This window comes from Oryctolagus cuniculus, chromosome 11, assembly GCF_051225735.1.
Source record: "Oryctolagus cuniculus isolate XC-2025 breed Fujian yellow rabbit chromosome 11, ASM5122573v1, whole genome shotgun sequence".
Classification (NCBI taxonomy): Eukaryota; Metazoa; Chordata; class Mammalia; order Lagomorpha; family Leporidae; genus Oryctolagus; species Oryctolagus cuniculus.
This window is the reverse complement of record NC_142877.1, coordinates 113,464,745-113,490,298: the sequence shown is the minus strand read 5'-3', so window position 1 is coordinate 113,490,298 and position 25,554 is coordinate 113,464,745. Positions and strand designations below refer to the sequence as shown.

General features: G+C 46.5%; 1 protein-coding gene across 38 annotated transcripts in view; it reads left to right on the top strand.

The window, feature by feature from the left end:
• RBFOX2 (RNA binding fox-1 homolog 2) overlaps positions 1–25,554 on the top strand; it is a 320,553-nt gene that overhangs the window by 103,178 nt on the left and 191,821 nt on the right. For 36 of the 38 annotated variants that reach the window (XR_016217016.1, XR_016217017.1, XR_016217015.1 and 33 more), the window contains exon 2: positions 2,803–2,853. The exons of the other annotated variants lie outside the window; for them this stretch is intronic. Coding sequence is in view for 22 of the 36 variants with exons in the window: in XM_089308923.1 (XP_089165049.1) it covers positions 2,803–2,853 (51 nt within the window). In the remaining 14 variants the exon portion in view is untranslated. The remainder of the gene's footprint in view (positions 1–2,802; positions 2,854–25,554) is intronic. 38 annotated transcript variants of the gene reach the window in all.

Here is a 25,554-nt window from a genome sequence, read left to right as displayed (position 1 = left end):
ATCTGAAGCCAGGAGCCAGGAGCTTCCTCTGGGTCTCTCACGTGAGTGCAGGGGCCCAAGGGCTTGGGTCATCTTCTGCTGGTTTCCCAGGCCACAGCAGAGAGCTGGATGGGAAGTGGAGCAGCCGGGACTCAAACAGGCTCCCATATGGGATGCTGGCACTGCAGGCAGCGGCTTTACTCACTATGCCCAGTGCTAGCCCCTGAAATAAATTTGAAACTGGCAAGCTTGAGTCCTTCATCTTGTTTTCTTCTTAAGAATGTTTTGTATGTGCAGTTTTTGTAAGGCAGTTACCTTCACTGTCTGGTGTGTTTTCTCTGGGGAGACTAATTTATAAATGCTAAAATGTATACAACAGAGACTTAGGACTAGAAGAGGAGAACTCTGGTTGCCTCTGCTTGCAGCAGTGACTGAATTCCTAAGTGATTTCTGGCTACTTAATTCCATTTGTTGATCTTTGCACTTTCCTTTTGGTGCCTGCCATGTGTTAGAGCCTGTACCAGATCTTGGGAAAAGCATGGTGAATCAGATGCAGGCTCTCTGCAGTGAGCTTAAACGGGTCCCGGCTTTCATGTTTTGAAGGGAGTATGAACTTTAGGCTGTCAAATATGTGAATATAGTTACATCTCCGGCATAGCTACTGTTAGGTGGAAGGTGTATTCTCCTGTCGCATTCGGAAGTCCTATCAGTGAAAACCCCTCTTGTCCTTCTGCAGGTGGGAATGAAAGTGCAGATGTGTAAGAGGAGCGTGAGCATCTTGGAGTGGTTGTATTGAGCACTTTGACATTACAGAAGCACCGTGCGTTCTTACTCCCTGTGTGCACGCGCATCGCCTCCCTTTTACAACTTCCACTGCAGGCAGGGCCTTGTTCCATCATCTGTCTTCTTCCATCAGTCATCAACAGCTCTGTGGATATCTTAGTGTTTAGCTTATGTTGACTGCTGAATGTATGAGCCAGTTAAGTGAGTGCTCTTACTGTACAGTCTTAGACTAAATTAGTGTTTTTGTAGCTTCTATTAGTTATCATTCTTACCCTCAGAGGTCTTGATTCGGTGGTTTATTGGGAAGATGGCAGACATTCAGTATAATACACCTTAAAAATAAGATTTATTAGAATCATAAATGATATAAAAGTAAATTGCAAACATAAGCTGAGTGTTAACACATGTATGTTAGGATTCGGTTGAGTCTGTGGGATGGCACAGGTGGTAAAGTCTTGAACAGAGAGAGAATTTCATCTCAGTAAAAAAAGAATTGAGGGGCTGACGTCGTTGAGTATGGAAAAGCTGCTCCCTGTGTTGCTGACATTCCCAGTAGGTACTGATTTGTGTCCTGGATGCTGCACTTCCAGCCCAGTTCTGTACTAATGGCCTGGGAAAAACCGTGCAAAATGGCCCAAGAATTTGGGCTGCTGCCAGGCATGTGGGAGACCTGTATGAAGCTCCTTGCTTTGTTGTGGCTTAGCTCTTGCTGTTGTGGCCATCTGGGGAGTGAACCAGTCAATGGAAGATGGATATTCTACCCCCACTCTCACCTCCCATCTCTCTGCCCCCCCCCCTTGTAACTTGGACTTTCAAATAAATAAGCAAATCTTTTTCTTTTTGAAGAAAAAAAATTTTTTTATTTGACAGGTAGAGTTATAGACAGTGAGAGAGAGACAGAGAGAAAGGTCTTCCTTCCGTTGGTTCACTCCCCTAATGGCTGCCACAGCTGGCGCTGCGCCCATCCGAAGCAGGAGCCAGGTGCCTCTCCTGGTCTCCCATGTGGGTGCAGGGACCCAAGCATCTGGGCCATCCTCCACTGCCTTCCTGGGCCACAGCAGAGAGCTGGACTGGAAGAGGGGCAACTGGGACTAGTACCCAGCGCCCCAACCAGGACAAGAACCCAGGGTGCCGTCAACACAGGCGGAGGATTAGCCTAGTGAGCCGCGGCGCCGGCCAATATTTTTTTTAAAGATTTATTTATTTATTTGCAAGTCAGAGTTACACCGGAGGTGGGGGGGAGGGGGCGGTGGAGAGAGGCAGAGAGAGAGAGGTCTTCCATCCACTGGTTCACTCCCCAATTGGCGGCAATAGCCAGAGTTGCGCCGATCCGAAGCCAGGAGCCTGGAGCTTCTTCCGGGTGTCCCAGGCAGGTGCAGGGGCCGAAGGACTTGGGCCATCTTCTTCTGCTTTCCCAGGTCATAGCAGAGAGCTGGATCGGAAGTGGAGCAGCTGGGTCTCAAACGAGTGCCCATATGGGATGCCAGCACTTCAGGCCAGGGTGTTAACCTGCTGCGCCACAATGCCAGCCCCAATAAGTAAATCTTAAAAAAAAAAAAAAAAGAAAGAAAAGAAAAGAATTGAGGCGAAACAGGTTGATAGAGAGGAGGAGCTAAACCTTGTCCAGGCGAGGAGACGTTCTCAGCAGGATGGACCTTGTCTCCTTTGCAGGCTTTTAGCTGTGCCGGGATTATTGCTGGGGTTTAGTGAGTGAGTGCTGGGGTTGCTGCAGTCCCACAGCAGGAGGTTCAGGACTGTCCAGTGCCCTAGTGGAGATAAGCGGGGGAGGAGACACAGGTAACTGCACAAGGGGGAGAGCCGTGGTTCTGAATGTGTTCCTAAGCACATACCGTTGGCTGGTGTTTTGTGCATGCCGGTGTGCAGGCTTCAGAGGGTACCTGTGGTTAGGTGGGGTGCAGCACAGCATGGGACTTCCTGGGACCCGGGGCAGGGATTAATATTTGACAGTTGTATGACTTTGATTGTTCTTAACATTTTCATTCTTCTAGTAGTTTTAATATTTTCTTTTCTTTCTCTTAGAACGAGCCTCTGACCCCAGGTTATCATGGATTCCCAGCGCGGGACAGCCAGGTTGGAATCTGTTGTTCGTACCTCTGGTGCTGTGTGTGGTGTGTGTGTGTTCTCAGAGGAGGCTATGATAGAGAGCGTTTCCTGGCTCTGGAAGGTAATATGGCTTGCTTCAGTAATGCATTCACTTCTAGAGAGATGAACTTAATATTTTTCTTAATCCTAACAGTATTCTAACCCTTGCTAAACTTGTGGCTTATTACGGGGAGACAGTCACTGAGGCACAGTCATGCCTGCCTCGGTTGTTTGGTTTTGTTATTTTGCCGTAGGCTGCGTGACACTTTTAAACCTGCTTTTCTTGAGGCCTTGTAGTTCTGAGCGCTGGACTCCGTTTTCTGCCTCCAAGCCCCTTCCTGCACGGATTTTCTTTTGAGCCTTTGTAATAATCTGCAGTGAGAAAGTTCCGTCCTCCTCCCTGGGGGATTGAGCCTTATGGTTTTAATCAGGGAAGGCTTGCTAGAGGGAGTGACGTGTCTGCAGCTTTTCTTTGTTAGAATGAAGGTGGGGGATGGTTGGGAAAAGCCCAGGCCCTCCCAAGGTCCTCAGAGTAGTTTTGGCAAACGTATAACGTGCCTGCCTTGTCTGCCATTTGAAGGCTTGAGCAGATGGGACAGAGAGTTAGGGTACAACAGGTTCAGGCTAGCTCTTAGAGAATTGGTAGGGCTCTGAATGAAATGTATCAGTTTGTGAGGTTTCAAGGGTAGTTCCTAGGAGAATCGTGGATGCTTATCCACAATTCCTTATAGGGCTGTTAAAAAAAAAAAAAAAGCCACAGTTTTTAGGCTTGTCCAAGGGATATGAATCATTATAGTTTTAAACAAAAGGATTGACATAGTCCCCCCTTTCCAGATGTTACTTGAATCTCACCAGAGCTCCTGAAGCTGATCTCAGAAAACAGAATGGCCCATGTTCAACTGACCTATTTGGGGTCCCTCCAGATCTGACAGCATTTGCCCAGTTTTTAGGCTTTCTGTACTGGTTTGGCATCAGACTGACCCCAGGTAGGGTATGGGGTGTAGATCATCCCTGTTGAAGTGGAAGCTGGAAGGCCTGGCCATGTGCCCCACATCTGAAGAGAGTGGAGAGGGTTAGTTTGTTTTCCTTCTGGCGTGGTTTTGCCCTAGAACTTCTGCGGGCTGTGACTTTTTGGCTTTTGATGGTGGTTCTGTATCTTGGCCATGCATCAGAAGAAAGTACTGCCACATGGAAATCCAACTGCCAGAGGTCCTGACTGAGCAGGTCTTAGCGTGGGCCAGCCGTTCAGGTAGTCAGAGATCCGCACCGGTGATGGCGGTGTGCAGCGCAGGCTGGGAAGGCCGTTCTGCGGACAGTGCCGACGGGAGTGGCCTTGCTGTTTCATCCTGTGCTTTTCACCTAGGATTTGTATGTGTAGTCAGGGTTTTAATCTAGGCTTGTACACTCATGCAAATGTCTCATTATTTATAAAATGTTGTGCATTTTGGATGTAGGAAGGTAAAAGTTATTGATATAAAGTATGGAAATAGACTCTGAGTTTGAAAGAATCTAAACGGGTACTGTATAATGCTGTGTTCTTCCTGTGGGGATTACAGATCAATAGAGAGCTCAGCAAACAGAGTTAATAGGGATTTCTGAAAGCACAGAAAGTAGTCTCTTTGCTTGGAACTACTTTATTTTCCCTTTTTTCAGCCGCAGGGACCCGCTTCTGTAACCTGCACATTCATCACGCGTGCTCTGTCTGCTGTAGGCCTGGGTAGGCCCTTCGCCATGGTTTAAAGCTGCTCATTACTTTGAAGCACATTCTGATGGTGACAGGTTTATTTTAGTTTATTTTCTCAGGCTTTATTTTGTACTCTGGCTGGGTTTTTGAATTAGTGCTCAGAATAGTGCAAATAGGCAAATATTGAATAGCTGCTTGTTGTGTTTGATGAATACAGAATCCAAATGAGTACTGCTAATTAATGCGCCTAACCTTGTGAACTCTCACTTTGTGCTTTGAGATTTGGGAGGCATTTATCGGTGTGAAACATTGGTCACTGAACAGCCGGAGCTGGGTAGAATCTGAACTTGTGATCTTTACATCTCCCCAGTGTGGTTTTGGTTCAGCAAATCCAGGAGCTGGGGAGTGGCAGAAGGTGAATTTTAATCATGTGCCTTTATTTACTATCCTCATTCTTCTGCCGTCACTTGCTAAATAGATAAGAACTCTCTGCAGATGGGATTTTTTTTTAGTCTCTAATGGTAAATTTGAAAAAGTTATCATTAGAATTTGTGGAGCCTTTTCATCAATATTTTCCCATCTCACCCTTCCAACCACTTTTTGAAGTAGATGAGGCAAGTGTTCCTTTTGGGAACATAAGGAAGTTGAGGCACACAAAGTGGCTTTTCAGGGTAGCAATTCAAGTTAGCAGCTGAATAGGGACCGAGGTTTGAGGGCCCTTTCCTCTGTACTGGGGAGTGCTGATTGGCACGAGGAAAATGTGGCCCTGTGCAAGTGTTCCCTCTCACTCACGTTTCTCCATCTGCCATCTGGGGGCATTAGAGACCTCTTGAGGCTCAACCCTACATCTTGGAGTCTATTACTCGTGGTTAAGAATTCTGGCAACTAAGTTCAAACGAGCGTTTCACTGTCTCAGTGACTCTGGCTATGTTGTAGAAGTGCCCCCAGCAGCACATTTGAATTGAAAGTCTGTGAAGAAAAATAGAGCAAAATTTTACCCACCTGCCAGCTTGCAGAGGTTTTGCTTTTTTATGCAAGGTTTCCTGGCCTTCTTTCCCCATAAGTTACCAAGCTTTGTGGGAGAGCACTCCATTGCGTTCATAAAGCACTCTGGGCATGTGTGTGTGCTTGCTAAGGCGGGCTCTCCGTGGACGTGGAGGTGGCAAATACTGTTCTAGTTTCATAGATGTGAAAACAAGCTCAGGAAAGCTACATATTGGGGCCAGCGCTACAGCGTAGTGGGTAAAGCCGCTGCTTGCAGTGCTGGCATCCCGTGTGGGCGCTGGTTTGAGACCCATCTGCTCCTCTTCCGATCCAGCTCTCTGCTGAGGCCTGGGAAAGCGGTAGAGGATGACCCAAGTGCTTGGGCCCCTGAATCTGTGTAGAAGACCCACAGGAACCTCCTGACTCTTGGCTTAGAATCATCCTAGCTCTGGCTGTTGCGGCCAATTGGGGAGTGAACCAGAGGATGGAAGACCTCTCTCTCTCTCTCTGCCTTTCTGTAACTCTTGTCTTTCAAATAAATCTTAAAAAAAAAAAAAAAAGATTTATTTTATTTATTTGACAGTCAGAGTTGCAGAGATTGGTAGAAACAGAGAGAGAGGTCTTCCGTGTGCTGATTCACTCCCCAGATGGCCGCAATGGCTGGAGCTGTGCCGATCCAAAGCCAGAAGCCAGGAGCTTCATCCAGGTCTCCCATGTGGGTGCAGGGGCTCAAGGACTCGGACCATCCTCTACTGTTATCCCAGGCCATAGCAGAGAGCTGGATTGGAAGAGGAGCAGCCGGGACTATAACCATTGCCCATATGGGATGCTGGCACATCCAGGGCTTTAACCTGCTGTGCCACAGTGCCCCTCCCCCCTTTAAAAAAAATGCAATGCTGGAGCTGTGCCGATCTGGAGCCAGGAGTCAGGGTCTCCCACATGGGTGTAGGGGCCCAAGGACTTGGGCCATCTTCTACTGCCTTCCCAGGCCATAGCAGAGAGCTGGATTGGAAATGGAGCAGCAGGGACTCCAACTGGCACCCATGTAGGGTGCCGGCACTTCAGGCAATGGCTTTACCCACTGCCACAGTGCCGGCCCCAATAAATAAATCTTTAAAAAGAAAAAAAAAAGCTAAATATTATATCTAAGGCCGTGTAGGGTTTTAGGTTGTTGACACAATATGGTAGTTTAGATTCCTGGCTGTTTGTGATTTATGTGTACATTCTTACGTGTGTTTCCAGTGTTAATTAAATCTAGACTGTTTTGTGGATTTGTAATATTTTAAATTTTATTTTTAATTTTTAAAGATTTATTTATATATGTTCAAAGAGTTACAGAGAGAGAGAGGGAAAGACAGAGAGAGAGAGATCTTACATCTGTTGGTTTACTCCCCAGATGGCCACAACAACCAATGCTGTGTCAGGCTGAAGCCAGGAGCCAGGAGCTTCCTCCCCATGTGGGTGGCAGGGCCCCACATATTTGGGCCATCTTCTGTTGCTTTTCCTTGGCTGTTAGCGGGGAACTGGATTTAAAGTGGAGCAGCCAGAACATGAACTGGCACCCATATGGGATGTGGGTGTCACAGTGATGGCTTTACCCACTGTACCACAATGCTGGCCCCTGTGATATTTTTTAAATAGGAGAATATTTATGTGCATTAGTGCCAGAATTCTTTTTTTTTTTTTTAAGATTTATTTATTTGAAAGGTAGAGTGGCACAGAAAGGGAAAAAGATGAAAAGAGATCATCTATTTGCTAGTTTACTCCCCAGATGGGTGCTACAGCCAGGGCTGGGCCAGACCAGGCCAAAGCCAGGCGCTTGGAACTCCATCCTGGTCTCCCATATGGGTGACAGGGGCCCAGGTACTTGGGCTGTTATTCGCTGCTTTCCCAGGTGCATTAACAGGGATCTGGATCGGAAGCAGAGCAGCCTGACTTAACTGGTTCTCTGATGTGAGATGTTGGCAGCCACAATGCAGGCCCCTGCAGAGTTCTGTGTAGAAGAGGCTGAGTAGTAATTTGAGTAAGATGGTATGCCTAGCTCTGCATAGCAAACTTGCTGAAATTGTTTATTTGGTATGGCTTTAAGGGGACTCCTGGGAAAGTCTTAAGGCTGGCTGGGCTACCTCGTGGTGCCATGATTTTACAACTGCTATGATTAGGATAATCACATAAACTTAACATTCAAGTTGGGGCATTTTTGAGAATGAAAAACAATGCTATTAATTATGTTGGAACAGTCTCAGGAAACTGGACTGCATGGCATGTGTGGTCATCATCCTTGCCATAAGTCAAAGACGGAGATTCAGTGTTCAGCTAATACAGTCAGTGTTCTCTTAACTGGGTGGTCAGAACTGGAGGCCTCATCTAAACAACTGATTCAAGTGGGGAAATGATTTTAAGCTTAGAACATTTTATTTTAATTTAAATAAATAAATATTATTCATCAGTTTTCCTGTGGGAGGTCAAGGCCTTTCATATGCACATAGATCTACTGATTGATAATCCACTTGATTTTTTTTTTTTGCATAAACTGCTCACAAATCATCATTTGTAAGTTCTGTTTTTGTTCTGTGTTGTTTGTTTTTTAAAAAGAGGGATAAGGTCTTCGTGACATTCAAAGCAGTCTTGGTGAAACTGTCTAGATTTTGTGGTTCTTCTTCCCCAGTTTTTTGCCCATGTCTAATTTTTTTAAAGCTTTATTTATTTGAGAGGTAGAGTTATAGACAAGGAGAGAGAGAGGTCTTCCATCTGCTAGTTCACTCCCCAAATGGTTGCAACATCTGGAGCTGAGCCAATATGAAGCTAGGAACCAGGAGTCACTTCCAGGTCTCCCATGCAGGACTTGGGCTGTCTCCCACTGACTTCCCAGGCTATAGCAGAGAGCTGGAGAAGAAAAGGAGCAGCCGGGACACAAACCGGCGCCCATATGGGATTCTGGTGCTGCAGGTGGACAGCCACTAACTACAGCACTGGCCTCACCCATATCTAATTTGATAGAGCATAAATTTTAGTGTCTTGACTCATTAGTATTCAGTGAATTAAAATTAGAGTTGTTTTCAAGGAAATTTAAAAAAATGTATTTATTTTGATTTTACTGGAAAGGCACAGAGACAGAGACACAGATCTTCTATCTACTGGTTCATTCCCCAAATGCTTGCAACAGCCAAGGACCAGCCAAGCCTAAACCATGAGCAGGGAGTTCAATCCAGGTCTCCCATGTGGGTGACAGGGACACAAATACTTGAACCATCACCTGCTGCTTCCTAGAGTATACATTAGCAGGGAGCTGGATCAGAAGTGAAGGAACAGGGACTCGAACCAGGCATTCCAGTTTGGAATGGAGGGGTCCCAAATGGCATCTTAACTGCTGTGCCAAACACCTGCCCCCATCTAACTTTTATTTCATTGATTTCTCTAACATTTAATAACTTGCAGTCTTTTTTAAAAAAAGATCTATTTATTTGAGAGAGTTAGAGAGAGAGAGAGAGAGAGAGAGAGAGAGACAGAGGTCTTCCATCTACTAGTTCACTCCCCAAATAGCTGCAGTTTCAGGCTGAGCCAGACTAAAGTCTAGAGCCTGGAATTCATCCAGGTCTCCCACGTGGGTGCAGGGGCCAGAGCACTTGGGCCGTCTTTCACTGCTTTCCCAGTCCCATTACAGGGAGCTGGGTCTGAAGTGGAGCAGCCATATGGGATGCCAGTGCCGCAGGAGGAGGCTTAACCCACTACGCTACAGTGCTGTCCCCGATCAGTTCAATTCTTAAGGGATGTTGCACTGCCTCTTGAATGTAAAGGATCAGACATTGCCATTCACATTGGAGTTGAGAGGAGCATGCACTCTGGCTAGCGTTCAGGTGTTGAGTCAACAATGGAACTGAATATTAGTAAATTGTGGCTGGCGCTGTGGCTCAATAAGCTAATCCTCTGCCTGCGGTGCCGGCACACCGGGTTCTAGTCCCGGTCAGGGCGCTGGTCCTGTCCTGGTTGCTTCTCTTCCAGTCCAGCTCTCTGCTCTGACCCGGGAGTGCAGTGGAGGATGGCCCAAGTGCTTGGGCCCTGCACCCCATGGGAGACCAGGAGAAGCACCTGGCTCCTGGCTTTGGATCAGCGTGGTGCGCCAGCTGCAGCGGCCATTGGAGGGTGAACCAACAGTAAAGGAAGACCTTTCTGTCTGTCTCTCTCTCTCTCACTGTCTACTCTGCCTGTCAATAAATAAATAAATAAATAAATAGGTAGTAAATTGCAAAACTGGTGTCAAGTGTCTACTTGGTACCGTTTACAAAGTACTTCCATGCATATTTGCTTTTGATCTCTACCATGCGGCATGGCCTTTGTTACTCCTCTTTCATAGATCAGAGAACCAAGGCACAGAAATTTTTAAATGAATCTCTCTATTTCACATCGGTAGTAAGTGGTAGAATTGGAGTTGAACTTGGGGTTTTCAGCCTCAGTGTCTTGTATTTCCCTTTGTAGTTTTCTGTTAGTGCCCGTTCTCTGATGCTGGTGTGACGGGATCAGATGTATGGAATCTTTAACAAATATAGCAACATGGAAAGTCTTCGTATGACCTGAAAGTTGCTAGGATAACTTCTTTGTATCAAGTTTTTGTCCTATCTTGATTGTTAAAACAGTTTTTGGTCAAGTTTATCTTTCTGTATTTCAAATATAAAGAAAAAAGTGATGTCATGTTTTCAGACTCTATCTGATTGGTCTTACCAGATAACACTTACCTTGTGTTCTAAGAGCTGAGATATTTTCCATTCTGTTCCATTCAGAAAATTGTTGATTGTGGCTGATGATTGACTAAAATTAATTTCTTGAATTCACTAGTGGATTGAACCTGTAGTTTTAAAAGATGTTATTCTAATAATTACTCTCCTTAAGGAAATCTCACGCAGTTGAGTCACTTTCCTACGCTCCATCTCCCCGTCCCATCCCAATCCTAAAAGCTGTCCTGGCTGGCGCCTGGTTCAGAAGTAAAATGTCATCCTTACAGTATTTTACAATCTATAGAGATTTTCTCTCTGCTCCTGTTTAAACTAAACATGCTTCTGCTCTGCTGATAAATTATGTGAAGTGTGCAGTCGCTTTCTTGTCTTCCTACCAGGTCTGCACTTCCAGCGTTTGCGCAAATGGTTGCTTTTCTCTTGCCTGGCTGGTTCAGGTCCTCCTGTGGTGGTGTCCTAACCCCCTCTAGTGGAGGAAGGGCTGGGGAGTGCTGCAGCAGCTGGTGTCGCAGGGCCTCTCTCTAACTTGACTCTTGCATTTGAGATCATTGCATTCTACCAGTAGGTTCTAAGCTGTTCTTCCCTACAAAGATCCTTTTTTTTCTTCTGCTGCTTGCTGCCATGTACCTCCATAGCATGCTTATTTTGTTATTTTTTCAATTATCAATTTTTGGCATTGTCTTTTGGCTTCCAACTGTTGAAGATGAGAAATGAACAGTTTTACAGACACACTCCAAGTAAAGTCATTTATTTGTTAAGCTTACATTCATTATTGATTTATTATTGCATACAGTTACATTATTTTAACTGTGTGAATATTTTTATAGCCAAATGATAAAATACTATTACATTATATTTATTTTTTAAAAATTTATTTATTTGAAGGCAGAGTTACAGAGAGGCAGGGCAGAGAGAGAGAGAGAAAGAGACGTCTTTTATCCACTGGTTCGCTCCCCAAATGGCTGCAACAGCTGGCACTGTACCGATCTGAAGCCAGGAGCCAGGAGCTTCTTCTGGGTCTCCCACGCGCGTGCAGGGCCCAAGGACTTGGGCCATCTTCTACTGCTTTCCCAGGCTATTGCAGAAAGCTGGATCGGAAGTAGAGCAGCTGGGACTCGAACCAGTGCCCATATGGGATGCCAGGACTGCAGGTGGCAGCTTTACCTGCTATACTAGAGCGTCGGCCCCTACATTATATTTCTTATATACTTGTTTTCCCTGAGATGACTAAATCATATACATGTATTAAAAGTAAATAATATCTATAAGAATATATATAAATATGAGTATTTGTATTTGGCAATGCTTTTTAAAAAGCTCTGTTGATATATAGTTTTCATACCATAAAATTCACCCAGGGGCCGGCACTGTGTTATATCAGGTAAAGCTGCCACCTGCAGTGCCGGTATCCCATATGGGTGCTGGTTCGAGTCCCTGCTGCTCCACTTCCAATCCAGCTCTCTGCTATGGCCTGGGAAATCAGTAGAGGATGGCCCAAGTGCTTGGGCCCCTGTACCTGTACGGGAGAGCTGGAAGAAGCTCCTGGCTCTTTGTTTCTGATCAGCACAGCTCTGGCCATTGCAGCCACCTGAGGAGTGAACCAGTGGATGGAAGACCCCCCCCCCCCGCCCCGCCTCTCTGTAACTGCACCTTTCAAATAAATAAATTTTAAAATTCACTCAATATAAGTGTACTTATTCAATAGTTTTTAGTAAATTTACAGTCATACTGTCATCTACAGTCCAATTTTTTTTTGCCCTGCTGCCCTACCCCCTACGATCTAATTTTTAAAAAGTCTATTGATTTGAAAGACAGAGCTATGTGTGTGTATGTGTGTGTGTATGTGTGTGTGTGTGTATTTGAGAGGCAGAGCTATATGTGTGTGTGTGTGTATGTGTGTGTGTATTTGAGAGGCAGAGCTATGTGTGTGTGTGTATGTGTGTGTGTATTTGAGAGGCAGAGCTATGTGTGTGTGTGTATGTGTGTGTGTATATTTGAGAGGCAGAGTTATGTGTGTGTGTGTGTGTGTGTGTATATTTGAGAGGCAGAGTTATGTGTGTGTGTGTATGTGTGTGTGTATTTGAGAGGCAGAGCTATATGTGTGTGTGTGTATGTGTGTGTGTATTTGAGAGGCAGAGCTATGTGTGTGTGTATATTTGAGAGGCAGAGCTATGTGTGTGTGTGTATGTGTGTGTGTATTTGAGAGGCAGAGCTATGTGTGTGTGTGTATGTGTGTGTGTATATTTGAGAGGCAGAGTTATGTGTGTGTGTGTATGTGTGTGTGTATTTGAGAGGCAGAGCTATATGTGTGTGTGTGTATGTGTGTGTGTATTTGAGAGGCAGAGTTATGTGTGTGTGTGTGTATTTGAGAGGCAGAGCTATATGTGTGTTTATATATATATGTATCTATATATATTTGGAAGGCAGAGCATATATACATATACATATACATATACATATACATATACATATGGAGAGAGAAGTAGAGGGAGGAAGATATCTTTTTTTTTTTCTTTTTTTTCGACAGGCAGAGTTAGATAGTGAGAGAGAGAGAGAGAGAAAGGTCTTCCTTTCCATTGGTTCACCCCACAAATGGCTGCTACAGCCAATGCCCTGCGCCAATCCGAAGCCAGGAGCCAGGTGCTTCTCCTGGTCTCCCATGCAGGTGCAGGTGCAGGGCCCAAGGACCTGGGCCATCCTCCACTGCCTTCCCGGGCCACAGCAGAGAGCTGGAAGGAAGAAGGGCAACCGGGACAGAACCGGTGCCCTGACCAGGACTAGAACCTGGGGTGCCGGTGCTGCAGACGGCGGATTAGCCTAGTGAGCTGCGGCGCCGGCCAGAAGATCTTTCTTCTGTTGGTTTACTCCCCAGATGCCCACAACTACTGGGGTTGGGCTAGGCCAAAGCCAGGAGCCAGGAGCTCGGTCGTCAGAGTCTCCCATACAGGTGGCTGAGACCCGGGAATGTGAGTCATCATCTGCTGCCTGCACGAAGCTGGACTGGAAGTGGAGGTGGCACTGGATCTCAGGTGCTCGAGCTGCCCACAGCACCTGCCCCGCTATGGTACAGTCTGAAAACATTTCTGTCATCTCCCAGACTTTTCTCAACACTTTTTGTAATCAGTCTCTTATCCAGCTGTGGTCCCCTTCAGATAACTGCTCTGACTCTATAAATGGTCTTTTCTGAAATTTCACATACGTGGAATTCTAGGATATACTGGGAGTGACTTCTTTCATTCAGCATGATGTTTTTGAGGTTTGACTTGGCTGTAGTGTGTATCAACATATTGTTATTTTTCATCACAGAATAATTTTTTGTAGTCTGGATATAGTGATGGGTGTTTGGCTATTATGAATAATGCTGTTATGAACATTTGCATCCTCGTTTGTGTTGTAGACATATTTTAATTTATCTTGGGTAGATTTCTAAAAGGAGAAATCTGCTGAGGTTATGGTAAACTCAAACTTAACATATAAAGAAACTGCCAAATTGCTTTCCTAAGTGGCTTGATTTTTATCTACCTTTATGGTAAGGATTGTGGAGTGGTTTTAATTTGCATTTCCCTAATGATTCACAATGTAGACCCTTTGCTATGCTTACTCACTATGCCTTTGTCTCCTTTGGTGAGACGTCTAGTCAAGTCTTTCCCCTGCTTTTTGGGGTTTTGTCTTCTTTGAATTCTTTGTATGTTTTCCCTAAATGATCTTTGTCAGATTTACAATTTGCAAATATTTTGTCTTAGTTATGAGATTTTGCAGGATAAATCTTCCCCCTCCTGCCCAATAAAAGAAAATAAAATTATGGTTTTATCCTTATCTGCTAAGTTTGGACAGACTCTTGAGTAGCGGTTTTATGGAAGAGACTATGCAGGCCTGGTGGTTGCACCAAGACGGACTAAAGTGTTTTTAGTCGTCTTCGCATGGTGGGCACGGCCTGCAGCAGTGCATGGCACGCATGTCTGGGCAAGAAAGCTTTTCAAGCAGTGCACAGAAATATGATGCCTTCAGAGTGTCTTAAGGGATGTGGTGTAGCAGAGGATCGGCCAGGTACATTGGCTTTTTGTGTTTCATTTTTTAAAAATCAAGACACTGTAACTTCTAAACCCGGATGTGTCATGGACATTCCTGTGTACACACACACACCTGCCACTGCAGGCCCAGGCCCTATACTTGGGCAGGATTTTCCCATCTCTGAGTCTCAATTTCTTCACCTATAAAACAGGAATTATTCCTATTTTGAAAGTTGTTAGAGGATTAGAAATAACACATGTAGATTTGCTGGCCTGCAATTGGGTCAGTAAATCATTTTTCTCAATTATTTTATGGGAAGCTTTACAATGAAATGGTTAGTTTTCACACTCTGATTTGTCTGTTTTCTCATTTTCCTTTACATTTTTAGTTGTTTGTTAGTGAAATAATTTTTTAAATTTTGTTTTGTTTTTTTTATTTTTCTTTCTTTTTTCTTAAGATTTATTTATTTGAGAGGCAGAGTTATAGACAGAGAGAGAAGTCTTTTATCCATTAGTTCACTCCCCAAATGGCCACAACAGCCAGAGCAGGCTGATCTGAAGTCAGGAGCTTCTTCCGGATCTCCCATGTGGGTGCAGGAGCCCAAGCATTTGGGCCATCTTCCCCTGCTTTCCCAGATCATTAACAGGGAGCTGGATTGGAGGTGGAAGAACCAGGACTCTAACTGGCACCCATAAAGGAAGCCTGCACTGTAGGCGGAGACTTAATCTACTATGCCATAGCGCTGGCCCCTACTGAAATGACTTTTATCTGTAGATTTTAAATTTCTAGCTCTAGAATATAGCAGTGTCATAGTTCCAAGAAAAATAGGTCTTTGTGAGGGAAGTATGTGCTCAGTTTATTACCTAAGGCATGGAGATTCTGGCAGCATCAATAGAAAGAGGGAGTCATTTTTGAGGTTTTTATAACTTGAACAGAATTGGGTCCACACTGAGGCAGATGTCCAGGGCTCTCTGCAGGTGGGCCCTGGCTTCGGTTCTCTTTCCGTGTCCCCTTGGCCACACATTCCTTCTGCCCATGTGTCTCCTCACAGTCCCCCTTGAGTCTGTGCTGGGCACTCGCTTCTCCCTAGTGTCTTGCTGGGAGTGGCTTTCTTTTCCAGCAGAACCCCTCTGGATCCCTGGGCACCGTCCGTCTCCTTTAGGAAGCCTGTCCTAATGCTGCTGATGGAACTCACTCAGCGTGTCTCTGGGCATCTCTGTAAGGCTTGGATCAGTGAGCTTGGGAACTCAGGTTGAGGACGGTGGGCAAATCATGTCCCTTCTCCAAGGTTCAGTTTTCTCATTTGTGGAGACAAGGATGCTGGCGGAGAGTTGAGAAGATTATATTTAAAGACATTTTTGCCTTCCTGGCTGTGGAAGTAGGTTGCACTGAACTCCACCCTCAGCGGTCCAGGCAGTCTAGAAAGTCTCTCCATCTCGGAACTCAAGCTGCTGCTTTTTCCTTAAGGCCTCTTGGCCTGTAATGGGTTTGATTTTGTGGTTCTTGGGAGTGCCACCCTTCATGTCGAAATGAGGGGGGACTTTATCTCTTAACTTCTTGTTATACCCTAAATGCCTCCTTCATGGCTGCTGTGGCCCATGGATCAGGTGAGTGACCTATCCCAGAAGACTTGGAGACACCAAAGGCTTCAGTCTCCTCCCTTCTCTGTACCTGTTTGTTTCGTTACATCCTGTCAGGATTTTCTCCCCACCTTTGCCTCCTGTTGCTGTGATCGTTGGTGGACTCAGTTGCTTGAGTGTTTTGTAAATGAATGGATCCTAATTTCTCAGTTAGGCTTTTTAGGAGACTGACCTATACTCTGTGTACAGGCAGTTAAACTCTATGGTAACGAGAGGTTTAATATGGCCACCAGAAAGAATTCTCTCACTAAAGTTCATTAACTGCTAAGACTGTTTATTTACAAAGGAAAATGATACCTTTATTAGCAGTTTTCAAAATTGGGAAAGTCTTCTATCTAGAATTGCAATGACAGCCAGGCAGTTAGTAGTTGCAGTCTCTTTTTAAAAAAAAAATTTTTTTTTTTATTTTTTAAGATTGTATTTTTTATTTGAGAGGCAGAGTTACAGAGAGAGAGGGAGAGAAAGAGAGAGAGAAATCTTCCATCTGCTAGTTCACTCCCCAAATGGCTAGAACGGCTGGATCAGGGCAGATCCAAAGCCACTAGCCAGGAGCTTCCTCCAGGTCTCCCACATGGGTGCAGAGACCTAAGCACTTGGGCCATTTTCCACTGACTTCCCAGGCCATAGCAGAGAGCTGGATTGGAAGAGGATCAGCTGGGACACAAACCAGCGCCTGCATGGAATGCTGGTGCCACAGGCAAAGGCCCAGCCCACTACGCCACAGCACGGCTCCAATCGTCATTAAGCTTGCTGTAGTGGTTCCTGCCACTGGATCCTGGGTGGTCTTTTCACAGCCAGCCTTGACTACCATTCCACTGTTTGTTCTTTAGCAGACAACCACTGGTACATGACTTCAAATGGAACCAACTAATTAAGAAAAAGGTAAACTGGGGCCAATGATGTGGCACAGCAGATTAAAGCCCTGGCCTGCAGCACCAGGGTCACATATGGGGCACTGGTTTGAGTCCCAGCTACTCTACTTCCAATCCAGCTCCCTGCTAATGTGCCTGGGAAAGCAGTGGAAGGTGACCCAAGTCTTTGGTCCCCTGCACCCAGGTGGGAGACCCGGAAGAAGCTCCTGGGTTCAGATCGGCACAGCTCTAGCCGATGCAGCCATTTGGGGGAGTGAACCAGCAGTTGGAAGACCTCTCTCTCAACTCTTTCAAATAATAAAATAAATCTTTAAAAAAATGAGGTAAATCAAAGGTCTCATAGTTGGTGATAATATTATAATATGCATTTCAGTTATAGATTAAATAGTTCTATTTTCTTAGCAACATTAGCTGTATACTCTTACACTGAGCTGATTTAGGGTTTATTAGAGATGCAGGAAAATATAACAAATGACTGAAGATCGTGTGTTTGGGTCGGTTCGTGCAGGAATTAAGATACTGCCTGGGGCCAGCGCAGCGGCTCACTAGGCTAATCCTCCACCTGGCGGCGCCGGCACACCGGGTTCTAGTCCCGGTCAGGGCGCCGGATTCTGTCCCGGTTGCCCCTCTTCCAGGCCAGCTCTCTGCTGCGGCCCGGGAAGGCAGTGGAGGATGGCCCAAGTGCTTGGGCCCTGCACCCCATGGGAGACGAGGAGAAGCACCTGGCTCCTGCCATCGGATCAGCGCGGTGCGCCAGCTGCAGCGCGCTGGCTGTGGCGGCCATTGGAGGGTGAACCAATGGCAAAAGGAAGACCTTTCTCTCTGTCTCCGTCTCTCTCACTATCCACTCTTCCTGTCCAAAAAAAAAAAAAAAAAAAAAAAAAAAAAAGATACTGCCTGGAACATGTGCATCCTGTATCCGAGTGCTGGGTTTGAGTCCTGCCTCCACTTCCTGCTAACACCCCTGGGAGGCAGCAGGTGATGGATCAGTACCTGGTCCCTGCCATCCACAGGGGAGATCTGGATTGAGGTCCTGACTCCTGTCTTGTCCATCCCTCCCTAACAGATGTGGGGATTTGGAAATGGAACCAGCATGGAAGATTTCAGTCAGTCCATCTCTCTCTGACTCTACTGCTTTTAAAAAAGTGAAAGTAAAATTTTTATAAAGTAGCCATAGAAAAAGACCTTGTGTTAGAAATTCTGATACCACCATAAAATAATTTCAGTAAGTTTCATATACCCATGCATTAAACAAAAGCACAACTCTGACCTCCTAGAGACTCATCACTCTGCTTAGCTTTTATCTGCTCAATATACTTTTTTTAAAAAAATTATTTGAGAGGTGCGCATACATGCGCGCGCACACACACACACACACACACACACACCAACAACAACGTCACACATACACACAGAGGGAGAGGGAGAGAGAGGGAGCAGGAGCATGAACGCACTCCCATCTACTGGTTGACTCCGTGTATGTCCTCAAGTAGGCTGAGGTCAAAGCTGGAAGCCAGGAATTCAATCCAGGCCTCCCACATGGTGGCAGGAACCCAACTCCTTGGGCTGTCAATTCTGCCTCCCAGGGTCTGCATCAACAGGATCTTGGAATCAGAAGCCAGGGCCACGTATCAAACCCAGGGCTCTACGATCTAGGCAACCTAACCACTAGACCAAAAGCCTGCCCACATGGCGCTGTGGCACAGCGGGTTTTAAAGCCCTGGCCTGAAGTGCTGGCATCTCTTATGGGTGCCGGTTCTAGTCCCAGCTGCTCCACTTCCAGCCTCGCTCTCTGCTATGGCCTGGGAAAGCAGTAGAAGATGCCCAAGACCTTGGGCCCCTTTCACCCGTGTGGTAGACCCAGAAGAAGCTCCAGGCTCCTGGTTTCAGATTGGCTCAGCTCTGGCCGTTGCAGCCATCTGGAGAGTGAACCAGCAGATGGAAGACCTCTCTGTCTCTACCTCTCTCTGTAACTCTTTAAAATAAATCTTTTTTTTTTTTTAAAGCCTGCCCAGGATACTTTTTAGTGTAATATTCTAGACCTTCCTTGATTTGTCTTCAGTGGCTGTTCCTTATGTTTCTACCATACAGTGGGGTGATGCAGTATAGCTCTGGCTTTTAATGTCTTAGGGTATTTTTCTCCTTTAAATATAGGCCATCCTTTAAATACTGCTTCAAGTGTGACTTCCTCCATGTAGTACATGATGCACTTGTTTGAGAAACAGTCAAGGTCAACTGCACTGCAAGGCACATGCTGTCTACTCTGCACTGTCTCTTTACCACTGCCATTATGTTATGGGGGTGGGGGCAGAGTTTTGATGACCCATACAGTTCTTGAAAGCAAGAGCCTTGTCATACTTGGTATTTTTTGATACTTTCATACAAAGTAAGTGCCTAATAGGAACTTGGTAAAGGAATAAATTAAAAAATAAACCCATCTCCAGCCTTCTTTTTTGTTTGTTTGTTTTTTAAGATTTATTTATTTATTTGAAAGGCAGAGTTAGAGGCAGTGGCAGAGAGAGAGCAAAAGAAGAGAGATTGATCTTCCATCTGCTGGTTCATTCTCCAAATGGCAGCTACAGTGGAGCTGGGCCAATCCAAAGCTGGGAGCCAGGAGCTGCTCTGGGTCTTCCACGTGGGCGCAAGGGTCCTCGCACTTGAGCCCTCTTGCGCTGCCTTCCCAGGTACTTTCACAGGGAGCTGGGTCAGCAGTGGAGCAGCTGGGACTCCATATGGCTGCCGGCACTGCAGGTGGTGGCTTCACCCACTGTGCCACAGCACCAGCCTCTCTCCAGCATTCTTGAAATAGCGACTGCTCTGGTGGGATCTTTTCTTATGGGTAGAGAGGGAAAAAACTTCCGTCAGCCTTGCACTCAGTTTTCATTTGCCTTGCTAGAGTGATGTGAAAAATTAATACTTAAGAAGCTGGATATCTGATCTTCAGGAAGAGAGTGCCTCTTACAAGTTTAATGAGCTTGGTCAAGTGGATATTAAATGTAAATCTGTCATTTTATGGAGCCAAGGAAGGCTCTTAAACACTCAATAAATATCCTTATTGAATTAGAATTTTCCCTGTGTGGCTCCTGTTACCAGGATCTCATGGTTCCTTCCGAGTGCGTGCAGTCTGCACTCTCACGAGCTTTGGATATCCTGGGGATCGTAGAGTTGTCTAAGATGCTGCTAGTTCCTTAGTTCTGTGGCTTTGTCATTGGTTCAGGGAACCTATACATCGCTTCAAGGGTGGGGAAGCTCTGGCCCGCAGCCACATAAGCCCACAGAATCTGGTCTGGCCCTGCCCAGGCAGCCGCAGGTAAATCTAGAGCAGGCTCGTTTTTGAGCTGATCATTTTGCACGGCCCATGAACGCTGTTACAGCTGTCCCCAGGGCCCTTGGCAGAACAAAGGTTCCCCAGCCCTGCATTGCTTCTAGCATATGTGTCAGTGTAAGAGGTGGCAGGCATGCGGATTATGGTGGGAGCGCTGTCTTCGTGAAGAGAGAGCTAACGTAATGTACCCTGACCATGTACCAGGCCCTGGATAAAGCATTCAGTGAGGATTATTTTATTTAATCGTATTTGTAGGGGAAGAAACCAAGGCTCACAGAGATTAAGTCATTGCCCAAGGCTGTGCAGCTGTTAATCAGTGAATCTGGATTTGAAATCACAGTGTGGTAAAGTCAGAGTTGGGATATTTTCTTACTTGTACTTGTATGGTTGTGTGTTTTACGTTTTGCTTGCCTGTTTGACTTTTCTTTAATCAGCAGCAACCAGTGTTCCTTTCCCACTTGTTTCCTGTTCCTCAGGCTAATTCTGTGTGTTTTGTTTCTTTTGTCCTGTAGCGGGCCCAGGTTGCTGTCACACCCATCTTCATTCCATCTTGGTGATAACCCAGTGAGTCCACACGCAGCGGAGTGGATTTTGACCACTGGCAGATGAGGAAGTTAGGATTGTTACTTTTGTGAGAGATTGGCCAAAGGTCATAGCAAGTGGCATGGAACTGGTTTTTGTTTTAGTGAGGGGCAGTGACCTTCACACTTAAAAAAAGGTTTAAAATTTTTTAGCAACAGATTCTTTCCAGGTGTTGCATATGGTGGCAATAGGGAGATGATCAGAGTGGGATTTCACAAACCATATAGGTTATAGCCATAAATGAGGATCTTTCTTGGATTCATAGATCTTCACGTGGGGTGGAGGAGAGAAACGTGAGTGCATCTTCCAGGGAGTGCGCGTGAGTGACAGGGTGGATGAACTGCATGCGCTGTGAGAGAAGTGCACTTGCTCCATCGGGATGGAAGCTAGCGCTGTGGACAGTGAAGTCTGTTAGAGTCTGAGGTGCAACTCGATTGCGGTCGGTTCTTGTAAAGCCCAGCTGACCGCCACTGGGGGTCTGTGAGGACAGGAGAGGTCACTCCGTGCTAGAGGGCAAGGCTTCAAAACCCTAAGGCTGGGCTGGCGCCGCGGCTCACTAGGCTAATCCTCTGCCTCGCGGCGCCGGTACACTGGGTTCTAGTCCCGGTCAGGGCGCCGGATTCTGTCCCGGTTGCCCCTCTTCCAGGCCAGCTCTCTGCTGTGGCCAGGGAGTGCAGTGGAGGATGGCCAAGTGTTTGGGCCCTGCACCCCATGGGAGACCAGGTAAGTACCTGGCTCCTGCCATCAGATCAGCGCGGTGCGCCGGCCTCAGCGTGCCGGCCGTGGTGGCCATTGGAGGGTGAACCAACAGCAAAAGGAAGACCTTTCTCTGTTTCTCTCTCTCACTCTCACTGTCCACTCTGCCTGTCCAAAAAAAAAAAAAAAAAAGGCCGGCGCCGCGGCTCACTAGGCTAATCCTCTGCCTAGCGGCGCTGGCACACCGGGTTCTAGTCCCGGTTGGGGCGCCGGATTCTGTCCCGGTTGCTCCTCTTCCAGGCCAGCTCTCTGCTGTGGCCCGGGAGTGCAGTGGAGGATGGCCCAGGTGCTTGGGCCCTGCACCCCATGGGAGACCAGGAAAAGCACCTGGCTCCTGGCTCCTGCCATCGGATCGGCGCGGTGCGCCGGCCGCAGCGCGCCGGCCGCGGCGGCCATTGGAGGGTGAACCAACGACAAAAGGAAGACCTTTCTCTCTGTCTCTCTCTCTCACTGTCCACTCTGCCTGTCAAAAAAAAAAAAAAAAAAAAAAAAAAAAAAAAAAAACCCAAAAAACAAAAACCCTAAGGCTTGCGTGGTGTCACCCGAGGTGCTCAGAGAGGCAGCCTAGCTGATTACCCGCACCCAGTTTAGAGGAAGGGAAGTGGGTGTCCTCGCAGAAAAGATGAGGAAGGCTTGGAGCCTCCCTCTGGGCTCCCTTTTACCGCAGAGGCCCTCAGCCGCGTGGAGTCCAGTTTGAAAACCCGTGGGAAATAATCAGCGAGTTTGGTGACACGCAGACCTGGGTCTACACATGGTTGCTGTGAGGCTTGGTTCCTTGTGTGTAAAATGGGATGCTTTTATAGGTTTACTGAAAAAATTAATTAAAAATCATCTGGCAGTGTGGTGTAGTGGGTTAAGCCACCGCCTGCAGTCCTGTCAAGTCCTGCTGCTCCACTTCTGATCCTGCTAATGGCCTGGGAAAGCAGTGGGGGATGGCCCCTGCATCCATGTGGGAGGCCTAGATGAAGCTCCTGACTTCATTCTGGCCCAGCCCAGGCTGTTGTGGCCATTTAGGAAGTGAACCAGCAGATGGAAGATCTCACTCTCTGTATCTTCCTCTCTCCGTGTAACTCTACCTTTCACATAAATAAAAATTAACTGGGGGCCAGTGTTGTGGCTTAGTGGATACAGCCACTGTCTGCAATGCTGGTATCCCATATGGGTGCCTGTTCGAGTCCTGGCTGCTCCACTTCTGACCCAGCTCCCTGTTAATGCACCTGGGAAAGCAGCAAAAGATGGCTCAGGTACACAGGCCCCTCCACCCATGTGGGAAACCAGGAGGAAACTCCTGACTCCTAGCTTTTTTCTGGCCCAGCCCTGGCCATTGCAGCCTTTTGGGGAGAGAACCAACAGATGGAAGATCTCTCTCTCTCTCTTTCTCTCTGTCTTCCCCTCTCTGTAACACTGCATTTCAGATAAATAAAATAAATCTTTAAAAAGAGATTAACTAAAAGTCATAGCAGAAGTTTAGCATGCACCAGTGTCTAGAGAAGATGGGTCTGTGGGTGGCGCAGGCTGCCCTCTCACCCTGTGCAGCACTGGCAGTGAGTGGCGTGGGGAGCTCCCTTCTGTGGCACAGGCCTCCTCAGAACTTGTACCGCAGGCCCCCGGTCCTGAGGAAAGTCCCCACATCACATCTCTGAGTAGATAAGAACGCCTTTTCTTTATGGAGTTACAGAGTCTTTATGGGTTAAGTGTGAGAAGCTGCTTAGCCTGGGAAGCAGCATGGCAGCGTAGGCAGTGTGGAAAGGAGTGAATGTGGCTTTGCTCTCAAAGAACTTCGTCAGTGGACGCTGAAGACTGTGCGTCAAATTGTGTGTCAAAATGGCACACGTCTTTTGCTTTTTCAACTATTAAAAGATGTCAAATCCATCTTTGCTCACGATCTGTAGTATGTGTATTATCCAACAATTACACAGAAGCAAAGAGTGGGTTGGATTTGGTCCTGATTTAGACATAATTTAACTTTAAAAATTTATTGCTATTAAGGAGGTATTGGTTTTAGGAAGAGCTTAATTTTAACCATAGAAGTGTTTGGATTTCCCCCTCATGAATGATTGCATGTTCATTAGTCTCTCTTCTCTCGCATGGAAGTAGTTAAAATGTGATTATTCTTGACTTGGCAATGGTTGAATGAAAAAAGTTTCTGCATTAAGGCAGCATAGCATAGTATGAAGACCAAGAGTCATGAGGGAGTCGAGAAATTGTCTTTGCACTGTTGTGTCTTTCCCACGTAGATGCTACTTTGCCTCTGGCTCTCCCCCAGGTGGAAGAGTAGGAACAGTGCAGCAAGTGGTAGTGTTGGGTTTTCCCAATAGAGGGCACCCAGAGCAAAGCAAGTGCGCTGTGACTCGTGCGGAATCTGTCCTTGTGTGTTTCCCAGACAGACACAGGACAGCTGGCCGTGCATTTGCAGCACTGACATTTTTTTCCTGTGCAGTGTGTTAGCATCCCTGCGCTTGATGACTACCTGAGGTAGAAAACCAGTTCCCTCAGTTGTCCTGGCGTGAGTGAGCTCATGTTGTAAAGTAGGGCTTTTGGGTGAATGTGCCTGATTAGGCTCTAATGTAATTCAGCATCCAGTGAGGTCATACTCTGGAAATGTTGGTGAGCTGAAGGAGCCCCGGTGCCTGGGTAGCAGACTGCCAGGTCGACTTGGTTTTTGCCACCCGGAGCGATGGGCCTCAAGTGTGGCTCCCAGACCAGCAGCATTACCTAGGAGCTTAGGCAGGTTCGTGGTCTCCACTTCTGCTCCAGGCTACCAGATGGCAGCTCTGAGGTGGGCCCAGGAATCTGTTTGGGTTCTGCAAGTGGCTCTGTTGCCAGTTGAGCACTCTGGCAAAGAGTAGAGGGGTGGAAGAGTAAGGGGTTGGTATTTGCTGAAGCCATGAGCCAGGTGCTTGCTGGGAGTTTCCCCTTCAGTTTGCAGATGAGAACACCAAGCCCGAGAGCATTCAGGGATCTGCCACGTCATACACGTGCTGCGTGGGAAGATGGGGATTTAAACTGCTCCTCTGGACCCCCGAGACAACAGTGTCTGCTAAGAAAGTGTTAAGAGGCCTTACATTGAGTTCCTTATTTTTTAAAGTCCATAAAGTATTTTTCTTAAGATTAAGTGGTATATGTTCATCAATGAAAACGTGGTCTCCAATGTGGATTGCAGGGACCAGGTACTTGAACTATCATTCGCTGCCTTCCCAGGCACGTTGGCAGGGAGCTGGAGCAGAACCAGAGTAGCTGAGACTCAGTGCTGGTATCTCAAGTGCAGACTTACTCCCCTGCATCACAGGGCTGGCCCAACACTGATCTGAGTGGGATACTACTGAGTGCTGCGCTGCTCTGGGCACAGTTTTTTCCAGAGTGGTTTAAAGTTTCGTAATGAAGATGATAAATACAGGTCCTGATTGAGAAGGGAGCATGGTGCTGGAGAGGCAGTACTAAGCATGTTTGAGATGAAAGTGAGTCTAGAAATAGGAGAAGAAATTGAATAAAAAGCCCAGAAATATTGAGAATGTACTGGGGATCAGTGAGTGGTTTATTCCCTGAGAATAAAAAGGAAAATTATTATTAATAAACAAAAACTTAATTTTTTTTATTTGAGAGACAGAGATAACTCTCATCTGTTGGTTCATTCCCCAGATGCCTGCAAGACCTGGAGCTGGGCCAGGCTGGAGTGAGAAGCTGGGAGCTTAATCCATGTCTCCATTGTGGGTAGCAGAAGCTCAATTACTTGAGCCATCACTTCTGCCCCCCAAGGTCTGCATTGGCAGGATGCTAGAGTAAGAAACCAGAGCCAGGAAGTGAGCTTGGGCACTGCAGTGTGGGATGTAGGTGCCTTAACTGTTAAGCTAACACCAGATCCCAGTTATGCAGCTGGACTGAAAGTGGAGGTGTGGGACCCAATCCCAGGCACACCACTGTGGGATGAGAGCATCTCAAGCAACAGCGTAACCCACTGTGCCACGATGCCTGCTCCACTCCTGCGCTTTTATTTTTCTAAAGGCTTATTTATTTGAAAGGCAGAGTGACAGAGAGAGAGGGAGGAACAGAGAGAGAGAAAGAGAGAAAGAGACATCTTCCATCTGCTTGCCTTACTCCCCAAGTA